Genomic DNA, 14,151 nt, shown 5'->3' with positions numbered 1-14,151 from the left:
TGAAGGTTCCCAGGTTAGGGGTCGAATCAGACCTATAGCTGCCAGCCTACGCCAGAGCCACAGCAATGCGGGATCTGAGCTGCGTCTGCCACCTACACCACAGCTCACAGCAACGCCGGATCATTAACCCACTGAGCAAGGGCAGGGATCGAACCCGCAACCTCATGGTTCCTAGTCGGATTCGTTAACCACTGTGCCACGAAGGGAACTCCTGATGAGATTTCTGAGTGGAGACCATCTCTGAATGCCCTCAGTGCTTTATATGTCAAAACATAACTGAATAAATGATGCCATGTAAAGGAATGATTGAATAAACATTGGCTTTTCTTCCATGTCTAGGGCATGGTCAGACCATCTCTTCACTTCATCTAATTCCTTGCTCTCCTTTGACTTCTCCTTCTGGCCACAGTGGCCTTTAAGTCTGTCCTACTTGATATGCTCCTTCTGCCCCAGTTCCTCTGCGTGTGAGGCTCCTTCTTCCTGAAACATGCATTCCCTGCCCAAACATCCAGTTAACTTCCCCTTGAGATTTCAGCTCAGTCATCACTTCCCAATAAAGGTTTTGCTAATCTTTCTGACTAGATCAAATTCCTTTTGTGTTACTTCTCGATAACACTCACCACGGGTGCACCTGTACATTGGAGCATGATAATTTGATTCACGTACATCTCCCCTACTAACGGTACACTCCATAAGACAAAGACAGCTGGCAGAGTCTTTGCCATAGGTCACTATTGTATGCCTACATATTGTAGATGCTCAGTAAATAATTGCATAGAAAACAAATGAGTAGTTAAGTTTATCTGCATGTGTAAATATAATATGCAAACAGTCTATTAGAACTAGAATTTCCTAGGCGAGTCTCCAGTAAGCAATAATTATAATATCTACCATATGTGTACCTACTACATGCCTAGCATGTATTCTGTCTCATTCAATCCTAAAATGATGCTATAAGGTAGCAATTGTATCCTTATTTTACATATGAGCAAATAATGACTCAGATAAGTAATTCTGACCAAGATCACAGAATTGTTAAATAGCAAAATTATGATTGAAAACCATGTACTTCAAAGCTCATATGAAATACCAACCCAGAATTACAAAAGAAAATCAAGCATATTACTCTTGATTCTTCTGCATATACCTGATATACAGTGTTTATGTGAAAGACTGAGAAAATAGTGCTACATCCTTAAAGCCATACCACTTACGAAAGTGTAGATTTCTAAAGGAACTGTGTCTTGTTCACTACAGAAGAGTCCTTTACCTGGCACAAGGCCCGGCACATAGTAGGTGCTTAGTATATATTTGTTAAATGAATTTTTTATATTAGATTTTTTATTGAAGTATATAGTTGACTTACAATATTGTAATGGGTTCAGATGTACAATGTAGTCATTATCATTATAGATTATGTACCATACCAAGTTATTATACTATTACAATATTAATCCTGTGTTGTACATTACATCCTGAGAACTGAAGATTTTTGTCATCTGCTGTGGCAGTTCTGTGAACCACTTTCTTCTTTCTGCGAGCCATTCCGTTCCCACCAGAACGCACTTGTGCTTGCAGTTTAGCGGGTTTCTCCTGGTTCATAATAGCGTCTTTGATCTTTTTGGAGCATAAATGTGGCCTTTTTGGGGACTAAGGTTGGAGTTTAAGGGATCTCATATGGTAGCTAGTGCTGGATATTTTTTTTACTATTGAAGTAGAGTTGACTTACAGCATTAGTTTCAGGTGTACAACATAGGAATTCAATATTTTTATAAATTATACTTCATTTAAAGTTATAAAATATCAGTGATATTGTATTTTTTATTTTTGCTTTTTTAGGGTTGCACATGAGGCATATGGAAGTTCCCAGGGGCTAGGGGTCAAATCAGAGCTACAGCTGCCAGCCACAGCCACAACCACAGCCACAGCCATAGCAATGTGGGATCTGAGCTGTGTCTGAGACCTACACCACAGCTCACCACAACACCAGATCCTTAACCCACTGAGTGGGGCCAGGCATCAAAACTGCATCCTCATGAATGCTAGTTGAGTTCATTTCTGCTGAGCCACCATGAGAACTCCTTATTTATTTTATACTTAATAGCCTATACCTCTTAATCCCCTTCCCCTCTCTTGCCCCTGCCCCAACCCTCTTAGTGGGAAACACTAGTTTGTTCTCTGTATCTGTGATCAGTTTCCATATTGTAATATTTGCTCATTTGTTTTATTTTTTAGATCCCACATATAAGTGAAAACATACAGTATTTGCCTTACTCTATCTGACTTATTTCCCTTAGCATAATACCCTCCAGGTCCATCCATGTTGTTGCAGTATTTGTTAAATGGATTTAAACTTCAAACAAGTTTTGTCACATCCAGAGAAGATAAAACACATAGCCAGAATTTCTCCAAATGTCCTCTTTGAAGAAAGCAAATAAAGGAGTAAGAAGTGGAAAAGTAAGGAAGCAGGGTAAAAACTGTCTTGAGCACTTACTGTGTGCTTGTGTGCTATTTTACATGCTTTTTAGGATTTTAGATGTTATCTCACCAAAACCTACAATGACATTATGACACTATTGTGTTATTATTGCATTGCAGGTGAGAATTCTGATATTCAGGGCTGCGTGGTCCCCCAGTCTACATGGTGGCTAACCTAAATACAAATAGAGGTTAAAGATGGTGAGCAGCAACATCACAGAAAGTTGAGGGCTTCCACTCTAAAGCTTCCAGAATGACTTTGTGAATTACTCAGAAACTCATTCTCCTGCCTCACTTGGAAGATGGCGCTTTATATAATGAGCCTCAATTCGCAACACTTCCATTTCTGTCTTTTTTTTTTTTTTCCAGTGTTAATTATATTGACATGTAACCCTTCATGGTCCTTTTTCCAAAAAGCCTTGAGGGGAAAAAAAAAAAAAAAAAAAAAAAAAAAAACAGCTTAGGGAAATGGAAGTGATGCCAGGATCCCGATTTCTTCCAAACTAGTCAGCCAGTCCTTTTAATGTACTTCCTGCAGTGAATGTCTAACAACCCAAATCCCTCCACAGGGATAAGCGAATAATCCCTCCACAGTAACACATAGTGTCTTCCATGGAAATGACGAAGAGTAACGGCAGAGAAAACTGAAACAATGGCACTAAGTTCCATAATAATGCTGAACTACAAAGTTTATGAAATGTAGAACAATGGGGAACTCACCTTCACATTGACTGGGGAACTCGACTTCACATTGACTAAAATTTCAGATCTGGCATCACATTGCCTCCTCTACAAGGCAGGAGTAAAGCAATTCTGATTGCACACTGAATTATTTCAATGAAAGGGAACCATCTTCCCAGTATTGTCTGTTTGACCATTCAGTTAACTCTTGGGACAGTAAATTTTTTTGGCCATACCCACAGCATGTTCACAGGCCAGGGATCAAACCCATGCCATAGCTGTAACAAGAGCCACAGCAGTGCCAATGCCAAATCCTTAACCCACTAAGCCACGAAGTAACTCCGAAGCAATATTTTTTTTCTCACATAATATTTCTATATGCAATCCTTCATCTTACTCTCAGACCAAAAAAGCAGACGATTCTTATCACCACTTTACAGATAAAGACACTGAGGCTTCGACAGTAGCAGCTCCTCTAAGAGCTCACTGCTAATAGGGCAGAGCAGGGACTGAAATCTGGTCTATTTAATTCCTGCGCCCTCTCCACTACTATTCACTGCCTCCTAATAATATGTTGCAAATAGGGAGACGTTTAGGAGTTTCCACACTGATGACTCTTTTCAAAGGACAACCATTAAGGCATTATTCAGGAGAAAGGCAGAGAGGAGTCTATAAGACTATGAGTGAGGTCTGCCTCTGCAGTCCTCTAGCCTGCAATGGAAAGTCTTAGAGCAGTGCGTGGTATAGTGTACACGGTACATGTGGAGTGTTCATTAAATGTACGTCCGTACACTTCAGTGTCCAGGCTGCCAACCATTTTTTCTTTAAGACTTCATCTCCATCGGCAGGGTAAATAGTAATAAAATTAGTTATAATAAGTATAATAACAATGATTTATCATCTTGGCTAGCAATGGCACTAATCCTCATACAACTGTACAAAATATGTTATTAGCCCCATTTTCCAGATGGGGAGAACTGATGTTAAGTGACTTGTCCAAGTTGCTTACTGCTACTGAGTGGTCAGATAAGATTTGATTGTCCTATTCTAAATTCTTTCCACCAAATCCTGCTTCTTTCAGAGAAGATGAGTTCAGTCAGTCAGTCCTCAAATATTTTAGCCTCTAAACGTTTTCTTCTCTTTTAAACTGTGTAGATCTAATGGTAAGGTATTCCGTGGCTTTGTTGTGCCGGTTTCAGCATGTTTATCTTTAGACCAACATTTTGGCTGAACTAAATAAAGCACAGGTAAGGGGCCCACATTTTTTAAACCAGAGAGTGTTTGCCCCCTTCAGTTTGGTTTAGTGGCCTGGGGCTCCCCCAGGTCTCTTTGAACTGTATTGTTCTTGAACCAAAGGTACTTCTTATGCATTTGGAGTAACTGATGTGTTCCTAAAGGAAGAAGGACTATGGGAGCAAGGTGAGATTCATCTTCAACAAAAAAAGGACAAATCCAGCTGAAGCAAAGGAGGAAAAAGAGAAACAGGGTGGGGCCCATTTTTACTCTCAAAGTATGTAAAAGGCTTCTCAGGATATATTACAGTCATTCCCCGAAGTGGTCTGCAGGACAGCTGCCAGGCAGTAGCCCAACAAAGATATGGACTGGGCATGAGATGAGGGACTTGAAGTAACAGGGTGACAGAGGCTATAGTCTTGAGACCTGTGTCTGCTTGAACACTGACCTGAACTCAGCATTGTGTGTATTCCTCAGGCATGTGTTACTGCCTGTAGATGATCCATGTGAGAAATTTTGTATAATATCTGGGTGTCATTTACAAAGCCCCTGAGCCTCATGTTCTGAAAAAGACAGTGGCCACTGTACCAGAAGGATGTCATTCCTGGCTTCCCCTCCAAGAGAATTTAGGAAAAACAGTTGATCCTTGAACAATGCAAGGGAGCAGGAGGGGGAGGTGGTTAGGGGCACCAAGCCTCTGCTCAGTGGAAAATCCTTGCATAATTTATAGTCCTCAGTATCCACAGTTCTGCCTCAAAGGATTCAGCCACCCTCATATCTCGTAGTACTGTAGTATTTACTGTTGAAAAGTATCTACACCCTAATACCTCGTAGTACTGTAGTATTTACTGTTGAAAAGTGGAACTATACAGCACAAACACATAGTGTTCAAGGGTCAGCTGTTAATGTATATATGAGATCAATGCTTTGATGCAATATCTCATCTAGTCCTAACGCTGCCTGCAAATAAGCATCAGGAGCTCTGCTTGCAGTTCCACAGTCATTCGACATATATTAAGCATATACTGCATGTCAGATACTGTGCTGGGGGTACTCTGGTGATAATACAGATGCGGCCCAGCTCCCTTAGAGTTTACTTTCCCAGGGTAAAAGGAAAAATGAGGACGTGAGAAGATAAAATAAGGCAAGAGAGAAGGGTTAAGGTACTGAGAGAAGGAAGAAAGGGGGATATCCTGGCTCTTAGCCTCTCTGGGCATCCTCCCGCCCCCCAACTCCCCTCTTTCTCCCCCCTCCCCTTTCCCCTCTCTTCTGACCTTACCCATCCAGGCTCCTCCTTCCAAGCTCCCACTTGTCCCCCAGCCCTCCTCCCACCCACTCTCACGCCTGACCCCCAGAGCTGCCTATTTGCTTGTCTGGAGGCGCGAGGATCCCGCGAGCCTGTCCCACCCAGCTCCCCCCAGCGCCTGCGCCGCCACACCTCACCCCACCCCACCCTTCCAGGCAGCGCAACCGGCCCTCTCAAGCTTCACGCGCACGCGCACCCGCCACCCTTCTTCCTCTTCCCACCCTGCGAACTGCCTGTGAGACAGCTGGCTCCACCATGGGAAATGAGCCCAGTAACCCAATGGAGATGTGCTCCCAGTTTGACCAAAACGAAATTAAACAGCTGAGCAAGCGGTTTAAGAAGGTGGACTTGGACAGTTCGGGCACTCTGACTATGAAGGAGCTCATGTCCCTGCCGGGGCTGCAGGTGAACCCGTTGGTGCAGCGAGTGTTCGACATTTTCGACACAGACGGCAACGGAGAAGTGGACTTCAAGGAATTCCTCGTGGGGACCTCCCAGTTCAGTGTCAAGGGCGACAAGGAGCAGAAGCTGAGGTTTGCTTTCAGCATCTATGACATGGACAAAGACGGCTACATTTCCAACGGGGAGCTCTTCCAGGTGCTAAACATGATGGTGGGAGACAACCTGAAAGACTGGCAGTTACAGCAGCTGGTGGACAAAACCATCATCGCCCTGGACAAGGATGGAGATGGGAAAATATCCTTCCACGAATTCTGCGCTGTGGCCAGAAACCTGAAGGTCCACGAGAAATTGGGGGTAATTGTGTGACCGTCTATAAGAGCACCACCCAACAACAACTTTTTCTTTCTTCTCTGTATCTTTAAACATCAGCTCAAGAGGCCCTGCAACAATCTCTCTGACCTACTGGAAAGTACTTCTCTTTGTGAAGCAACATTGTCTAACACCAGCCTCTTGACCACCTAAGTATTATTTATTACTTTGCTTTTAATGATTCAGGGTAATGCCCTGAGTTCAGGAGAACATGATGAAAGAGCAAGGGGAGAAAGAAATTAAATGGCTTTTATGAACATATTTTTTCTTTGTTTTGACTCAGAGACCAAACTGTAAGGAGTCAAGAAGAACTTTTAAAGTTCAAAAATAAGAAAATATGCATCTTTTCCTTTACATCTCATGATTTTATATATGGGGAAAGTTATATAATTCCAATCAGGTGTTAGGTGAACTATTTTCATTTACTAGTGGTTTTCAAGGGTCTTGATAGATTAACTACCTCTTGTAGCAACAGGGATGAATATATTTCTCTTGTCTGAGCATCTTTTAATCACTTTTCTTTGGGTAATGGAAACCCATCTTTCCCTTTCCAAAGTCACATCCCACTCCCATGGTACATCCAGAAATCTCCAAGCATGTCTTGAGGGTTAGGAATCCAGCCTGGCTCCTCCTGTCTCATTGCTTCTGCTCCTGAAGTTTCTGTTTCAGACAGAAACTCAGGACTCTTGAAAGAACAGCTAAGACTGGACTAAATCCCAGCTTAGCTCTCAGTCTCAGTGGAGATAGGTTCTCAGGGTTGGTTGCCCATTCAGTATTAAGTTCAGTTAATGGGGCTTCCACTCAGTCAGGGGTGAGAACTTCCTGGGATGCTCTCTCACCTCCGATTCTCAGCCCGACTGCACAATTGGACAGAATGGCACAGATTTAGAATCATCCCTCCCATGGGCGGAGGCAGTGATGATTCCAGCTGCAGTGGACTCTCTCCAGGATGCTGAAGTGGTGTTGCTCCTAGTACTCAAGAGATACAGAGATGGGCAGGTACACCTCTGCAGCAGAGATGGATGCTGTCTACACTAACAAAACTTAGTTTCAAAGTCAGACCTGACAGGGAAGCTGAGAGCGCTCTCATCCTGGGAAGTCTTTTTCCTAATGTAACAGCCCAGAATCCCTCATACGAAAATAAACCTGCAGCCAAGGAGTGTGCTGGAACCTATTCACACTGGAGGAGATCCAAAGTATGGATCCACTTCCCCAGCTCCATGTTCAGTGACCTCATGTCAGTAGCCTAAAATCAGTATGGTGGGAATAATACATTATGGAAAAGAGCAAAAAATTTTACTTCTTTGGTTCTGTTTGTTTTGGAGAGCCAGTATACCAATAAGTGCACAGTTGCCTGTACCCTAGATGTTACCAGCTTTCTGTGGTCCCACCTTCTACTCTCATTTCCCAGAGAACAAGCTGTCTGCTGGAGATCTGGGACAGGTCTAGTCTCAGTATCTTCCACTTCACATCAGGCATGGTTCTCACAATGGACCACTCCCTGTGGAAGGTGCTTAAGGCTTTCGAAATGCCAGGACAATGAGATGTACTCTCCCTACAAGTACTTAGCCAAGGGACAAAACCCAGGTGATTTTTCTCAGGGCAAGGAAGATCCGTTTCAAGATGTATTATCCTTATAGTTTGAAAAGGTAGCTAGTCTTGCCCACCCCACAGAAAAGTAGGACAAGTGAGTTACTATCAGAGCACCCATATACTAAGGCTCCTGCCATACCTTTATTTCATAAACTATTTATGAACTACAGAGAACAGGTATCCCTGCCCCTTTATTCCCTGTGCAGTACTTTAAAAAAGGTATTAATAATCAGTAAATGCTCCCAATCCTGTAGTTACATGAGTCTTACCCCTATTTCAGGGTAACATATAGTTCAAAGGTTCTGACACACCTGGGTTTGGATTCAGTTACAACAGGGTCTTTACCACAGTCACTTCTCATTAGCTGCATGAGCAAGTTACTTCACCTCTTTGCGTCATTTCTCCTAATTAAAATGAGGATTCATCCCTGGGTTGCTTTGAGGATTCAAAAAGGTAAAGCATGTAAAGTGTTAGAACACAACCCATTCATTCCACTAATGTCCTTCCTTCCCCCTCTCCTCTTCTTCTATGAGATCAGTGTATAAGGAAGACAGGAGACCTGCGGGTTCCTTTTGAACCCTTTCTTAATACTTAGCCACATCTGATCTAAGGATAGCTGAACATTTGTGTGATTCTAATCCAGAAAGGAGACAGTGGAAACAATGTCAAGGTCCTTCTCACCCCCTCATTTACAGAGGGGACAGCAGACTTCTTGACTGGAGGAAGTTTAAAAGAGAAAGACTTTTGAGAGTTCCTCTTGTGGCCCAGCGGGTTACAAACCCAACTAATACCCATGAGGATGCGGGTTCCATCCCTGGCTTCGCTCTGGGTTAAGGATTTGGCACTACAATCTGTGGTGTAGGTCACAGAGGCGGCTCAGATCCCATATTGCTGTGACTGTAGCTCCAGTTGAACCCCTAGGCTGGGAGCTTCCATATGCTGTGGTTATAGCCCTAAAAAGCAAAAAAAAAAAAAAAAAAAAAAAAAAAAAAAAAAAAAACCTGGAAATTTGAAATTGTGACCAAGGGTTTGAAATGCTTGATTAAATTTAACAAGTTGAATGGCTAGAATTTACAAGCTAATAGCTTGATTAGTCTACCTGACATAGCTCCAAGGCAAGGCATTGTGACCATGACCTTGAATTGTGAGCCTGTTTCTTGCTTTAGAAAGATCTGACTGTATGTTTTTTTTTCCTTTTTTTTTTTTTGTTTGCTTTTCAGGGCTGCAGCACATGGACGTTCCCAGGCTAGGGGTCAGATCAGAACTACAACTGCTGACCTACACCACAGCTCACAGCAATGCCAGATCCTTAACTCACTGAGCAGGGCCAGGGATCCAACCCGCATCCTCATGGATACTAGTTGGGTTTGTTTCCACTGAGCCACAACAGGAACTCCTATATGGATATTTGAGGATAATAAAGATCACATTTACTTCCAATTTAAAATGCTTTTATTTTTCTCTTCGTTAATTGCCAATTGCCAACAAATCTAGTTCTGCATAGCTTCTTGGGGTGATAATAGTAGTTAACATGTACTGAACAGCTGTTCCAGGTCCTGTTACATTTGTTAAACATTTAATCTTCATAACAACACTGTGAGGTGGGCACCATTATCTCACTTTTGATCATCTCACAGGTGATGCTATAGACAGATCTAGAATCTTCTCCAAGGTATCCCAGTTGGTAAGTGGCAAAGCAAGGACTGCAAGTGCTGTGCTATTTTCATCTCACTGAATTGCCTCCTATTTTTATGATTTCTGTGTTTACCTGCCTCAAATTATCCCTGAGAGTCTTTTTAATGTAATCAAATCCTCTGTTTTTACAAAAGAGGTGAATTGCTTGTCAAGGAGCAAGCAGCTCCTACCTCTTTAGTTCTGTGCATTGCAAAAAATAAAAAAGACTAGGCAAGGCAGTCTTAGATCATCTTCCACCTTCATCTCATCTTGAAAAAATTAAGTGACAGTATTTAAATTAAACTGATAACAGCAACCAATATGCTTTTCAGCTCTAGACATCAGTAACAATATGTTGTTATGAATCCTGTATTTATGGATTGTGTCGCTTTGTACCATATGTTGCAATCCCCAAACCACTTCCTTTTTTAGCGTTGGAGAAAATATGGCCTTAGCACAGTTGGTTTATTTCCTAAGTCAATCATGCTTCAGATGAATTCCTAAGGAAAAGCCTTCAGGAATTTGTTTTATTACAAATTCCATTCTTCATTTATGCTGTTGAGTCTCTCTGTTGGGTTAAAGTGGGTTGTGAGTCTGGCTACTGTGTTTTATCTACTTTGTATGACTTGAAAAGGGAGAGGATTGGATGTTTTTTAAAACAAAGCGACATCATGATAAAGGAGTCAGGTTGCTAAGCTGAGAATCAGAACTGGACCCCTCTTCTTTCATATTGCCTGCCAAAGCCATACTACTGCCTGGTGACTATGTGAATAGCAACAAACCATGTGTCAGCTTTAAAGCATTAGCTGATTCATCATGAAAAACCCTAATACTGAAGGGACAGGAGCATCAATAAAAGCTATGTAGATAAAGGATACAGCCTGACAGCTGTTAGGCAAAATCTGACCCACTAATAGTTTTGTTGTTAGTTTTACATAATATTTGTTCTCTCAGTGTTTTGTGTATGTTCATGTGTGTGTGTGTGTGTGTGTGTGTGTGTGTGTGTGTGTATTGACAATATTTTTAAAAGGAAGATTCTCAGTAAAAATCAAAATTAACATAAAGGAATGCACACAACCCCAGGATGGGACTAGCTTTTTATTGGCTAAAGTACCTCTGCAAATGGGACTGAAATCAGAAGTCTCAATAAAGAGGAAGTGATGTTGCTACAGAAGGTAAGGTCTGGCTGCTTCCTGCTCTACAGGCAGTAAAGAGGCAAGATTGTGCAAATTATTACATTTAGAATGGATAAGCAGTGAGGTCCTACTGTATAGCACAGGGAACTATATACAGTCTCTGGTGATGGAACATAATGGAGGATAATATGAGCTAAAGAATGTTTTAAAAAAAGAGTCAATTTGATGGAAAATAAAATTTGCTTTATTTTGGAGGCCAGCAAGTGGGGGTAGGAGGGGCAGAAAGGGCAAACTTCTGTCCAAAGGCCAATGCTCTCCCCACAGACAACCAGGGGAGGGGCAAGACCTTTTAAATGGGAGTTTCAGGGATGTATAGGTGGAGGGAGGGAGCTACATGTAGCAACAGCACAGTCAGACCTGACAGTCATCCTGAAATTGGTCATGTAGTAGTCTGAACATCGTCATCTGGATTGTTTTTAAGTACATCTGGGTGGATTTGTTCCCATTTCTTTGAGGCCATTTCTCAAATTGTGGCAGCTTATGTCTTGGCTGCAAGTCTGGTCGTCCTGTAGTTAACTTCTTCCACCCAGTAGGGATTTCATTATCTACAAGGCAGCTCCCAGGATATGGTTCAGAATATTATCTATGGCCCTAAGGAGGAACTAAAGGTCCTTGCCTTTGCTTAATGACTAAACTAGTATTATTTGGTCTCATTCAACTGTTTTCTTTTGCTTCTGCATCTTCTCACTTCTCTGATTAACTTATTCTTTGGCCGAAGTTTCTCTACAGACAAAAGGCAGGCAGAAGACAGGTCGGGGAAGATCAGAGGGTCCTGCTCCATTTCACTGTGTTCCATTCTTTGGTAAAAAAAGCTCAAGGTGGACTGAAGTATTTGTTTTCTTTTTCTTTTCTTTTTTTTTTGAAAATAAAGCAACCAGTAAAACTACTTCTAAAAAATAAAGCAAATGATTATAAAACATCCCAACAACTGAAACAAGTTTCCAATAATCAAAGCAAATAGAGCCATGTAGAATTTTAAACATCTGTATAATAAATATAACTAGACAAAGCTAACAGGAAAACTTAAAGATGCAGAAACATATGTAATATGTTAGAAAAGAGGTTAATGGCTTTTTTCAGTAAAATTCCTTGCCTTTTCTAAAATGATTACCTGGGCAAAATATATAAATACGTAACTCACACATGTAGAAATAGGAGAAACAAATATTGAAAAGTAGCCACATTAATTGAATAAATGCAAATTGGAATAGTTTAAAAAGGAAGAAATGACTATTTGCAAAGCAAAGTTGGCATGGATGTGAGCATCCTATAAATTGGGGCATCTTGGGAATCATTGGGAATGGTTTTCACATGCCTGAGGACCAATCAAGAGGCACATATTGTCTGACCTGGTAATATCACCCATTGCAATATCTATCTCAAAGAAAGAATCAAAAATTATTTTTTAGGAGTTCCCAGTGGCTCAGTGGGTTATGAATCTAGCATTGTCACTGCTGTTCCTTGGGTTGCTGCTGTGGCATAGGTTTGATCCCTGGCCAGGGAACCTCAGCATGCCATGGGCACAGCCAAAAAAAAAAAGATTTTTTTAATGCTCTATGCAAAGGATTTTTTATTGTAGCAATGTTTATTATATATAATAAAGAAAGAAAATTTAAACACCTGACAGTTTGGAAGTAGTAGTCAAATCACAGTAAAATTATAGGTGAAAATATAAAGCCATTAATATTAATAAGTAAAATGACTGTGTAAACCCATTAATTTTAGAATATATTGTTTCTTAAGAAGCATAATTGTTGTATTAACATAGAGCTTACAACTCTAGAAACTATGTATGTATACGGTCATAGTTCAGAAGAAAAAAATGAAGAATTGAAAGTAATTGTTTACATAGTATAAGAATAATAGTTAATCACCCCAAAGTTAATTTTTAGAAATATTTTTGAGTTGTCCTATTAAATTAAGATTTTTCAAAAGACTGCGCAGCGGAGCTAGTGTAGCACCTTTAGCATCAGGTCTAAGCCTGAAACATGGTTACCCAAACCGAGAAGGGGAGGGGCTCTGGGAGCACCAGGAACAGAAAGGGGCACCTCCTCAGCACCATGGGCAGTGCCCTGGTGAGGAGCCATTAGACAGATTCCAGGTTGGAAGAGAGAGAGGTGCCACAGCTCCCAGGACCAGGGAAGCAATGAGAAGTTCCTGCAGATCCTGATTTTAGTGTCCCATCTAGATTATATTCCTATCCAAATGTGTGAGCAATTTTAACTCCACTCATCACAGTGTCTCCCTGGATTTTGCAAATCATCTCTTTTGTTTCTTTTGTTAAACGTACTCTCTCAGATGGTCTTCATTGATGAGGAAGTTCCAGATTTTCTGAGTGAATATCTGCTCTCTCCCTTCTCATGACTCTTGTTATACTTTTTTATAAATCACAAATGATTACACTGCATGGTCTTACCCCACTGTCTCCAGCCAGGCAAACTCTCTCCTCTGGAGGCTGTTCTTGGTACCTCCGAAGCCCACTCCTCATGCAAGTGCAGGTCTCCATCTTCTGTCCCTGCCCCCAACCCGGACAGAGTTGTATGTACAGGCACAAGGAGTCTGCCAAGTTTTAATGAGCTCCTGCTCTTCTGGGCAACAAAAAGGAAATCTAGCTTTCAAGTCTGCTTCCTCCTCATCCTGCTTCCAAGTATCTAGGAGTTAATACTTCAAAAGCTTCACAACGTTTCTTGTCTTTACCTCTTACTAAAACCATTATTCCTCCCCCACCCAGGTCTCTTACTAAAGAAAAAGAAAATCATTTGGAACACCAGGATTTGGCTTTACACACTTGGAGGAGAAATCATCACACAAAGCTTAACACGTTAGATCAGTGAAAAATAAAAAGATTTCCCCTGGTTCTTATAGTCCTTTTGCTCTAGGGGAAAGTACCCAATAAGTTCGAGAAGTGTTGAGAGTAATTGTAACTAAGTTTTTTCAGGTATGTACTTCATGTGATAAATTCATTCAGTGTTCTCAGGAAAAATCATCTGTCTCAAATAGGTTATCGACATCTTGGAGCAGTTGATCAGTGCAGATTCTTTGGTTGCAAGCAACAGATTAATATAAGCAAGATAAAGGGGGTTATCGAAGGAATTGGGGGAGTTCCAGTTGTGGCTCAGCAGGTTAAGGACCCAACGTTGTCTCTGTGAGGATGTGGATTCATTCGATCCCTGGCCTTGCTCAGCATTGCCACAAGCCGTGGTGGCATAGGATACAGCC

At 41.5% G+C, this 14,151-nt stretch overlaps 2 protein-coding genes across 3 annotated transcripts in view; both read left to right on the top strand.

Annotated features, from left to right (window-relative positions):
* Window positions 1–14,151, top strand: part of GRIN3A (glutamate ionotropic receptor NMDA type subunit 3A) — a 153,538-nt gene that overhangs the window by 125,631 nt on the left and 13,756 nt on the right. The gene's annotated exons all lie outside the window — the stretch shown is intronic.
* PPP3R2 (protein phosphatase 3 regulatory subunit B, beta) lies at window positions 5,751–6,726 on the top strand. Its single transcript, XM_003360804.3, has one exon. The coding sequence runs from the start codon at window positions 5,954–5,956 to the stop codon at window positions 6,464–6,466; it is 513 nt and encodes a 170-aa protein (XP_003360852.1). The 5' UTR covers window positions 5,751–5,953; the 3' UTR covers window positions 6,467–6,726.

Source organism: Sus scrofa, chromosome 1, assembly GCF_000003025.6.
Source record: "Sus scrofa isolate TJ Tabasco breed Duroc chromosome 1, Sscrofa11.1, whole genome shotgun sequence".
Classification (NCBI taxonomy): Eukaryota; Metazoa; Chordata; class Mammalia; order Artiodactyla; family Suidae; genus Sus; species Sus scrofa.
Note: the sequence above shows the minus strand (reverse complement) of the source record. Positions and strands in the feature narration are given on the sequence as shown.

What these genes read in the sequence shown, in the direction of transcription:
- PPP3R2 (XM_003360804.3), top strand. Translation starts at nt 5,954, where the DNA reads ATGGGAAATGAGCCCAGTAACCCAATGGAGATGTGCTCCCAGTTTGAC.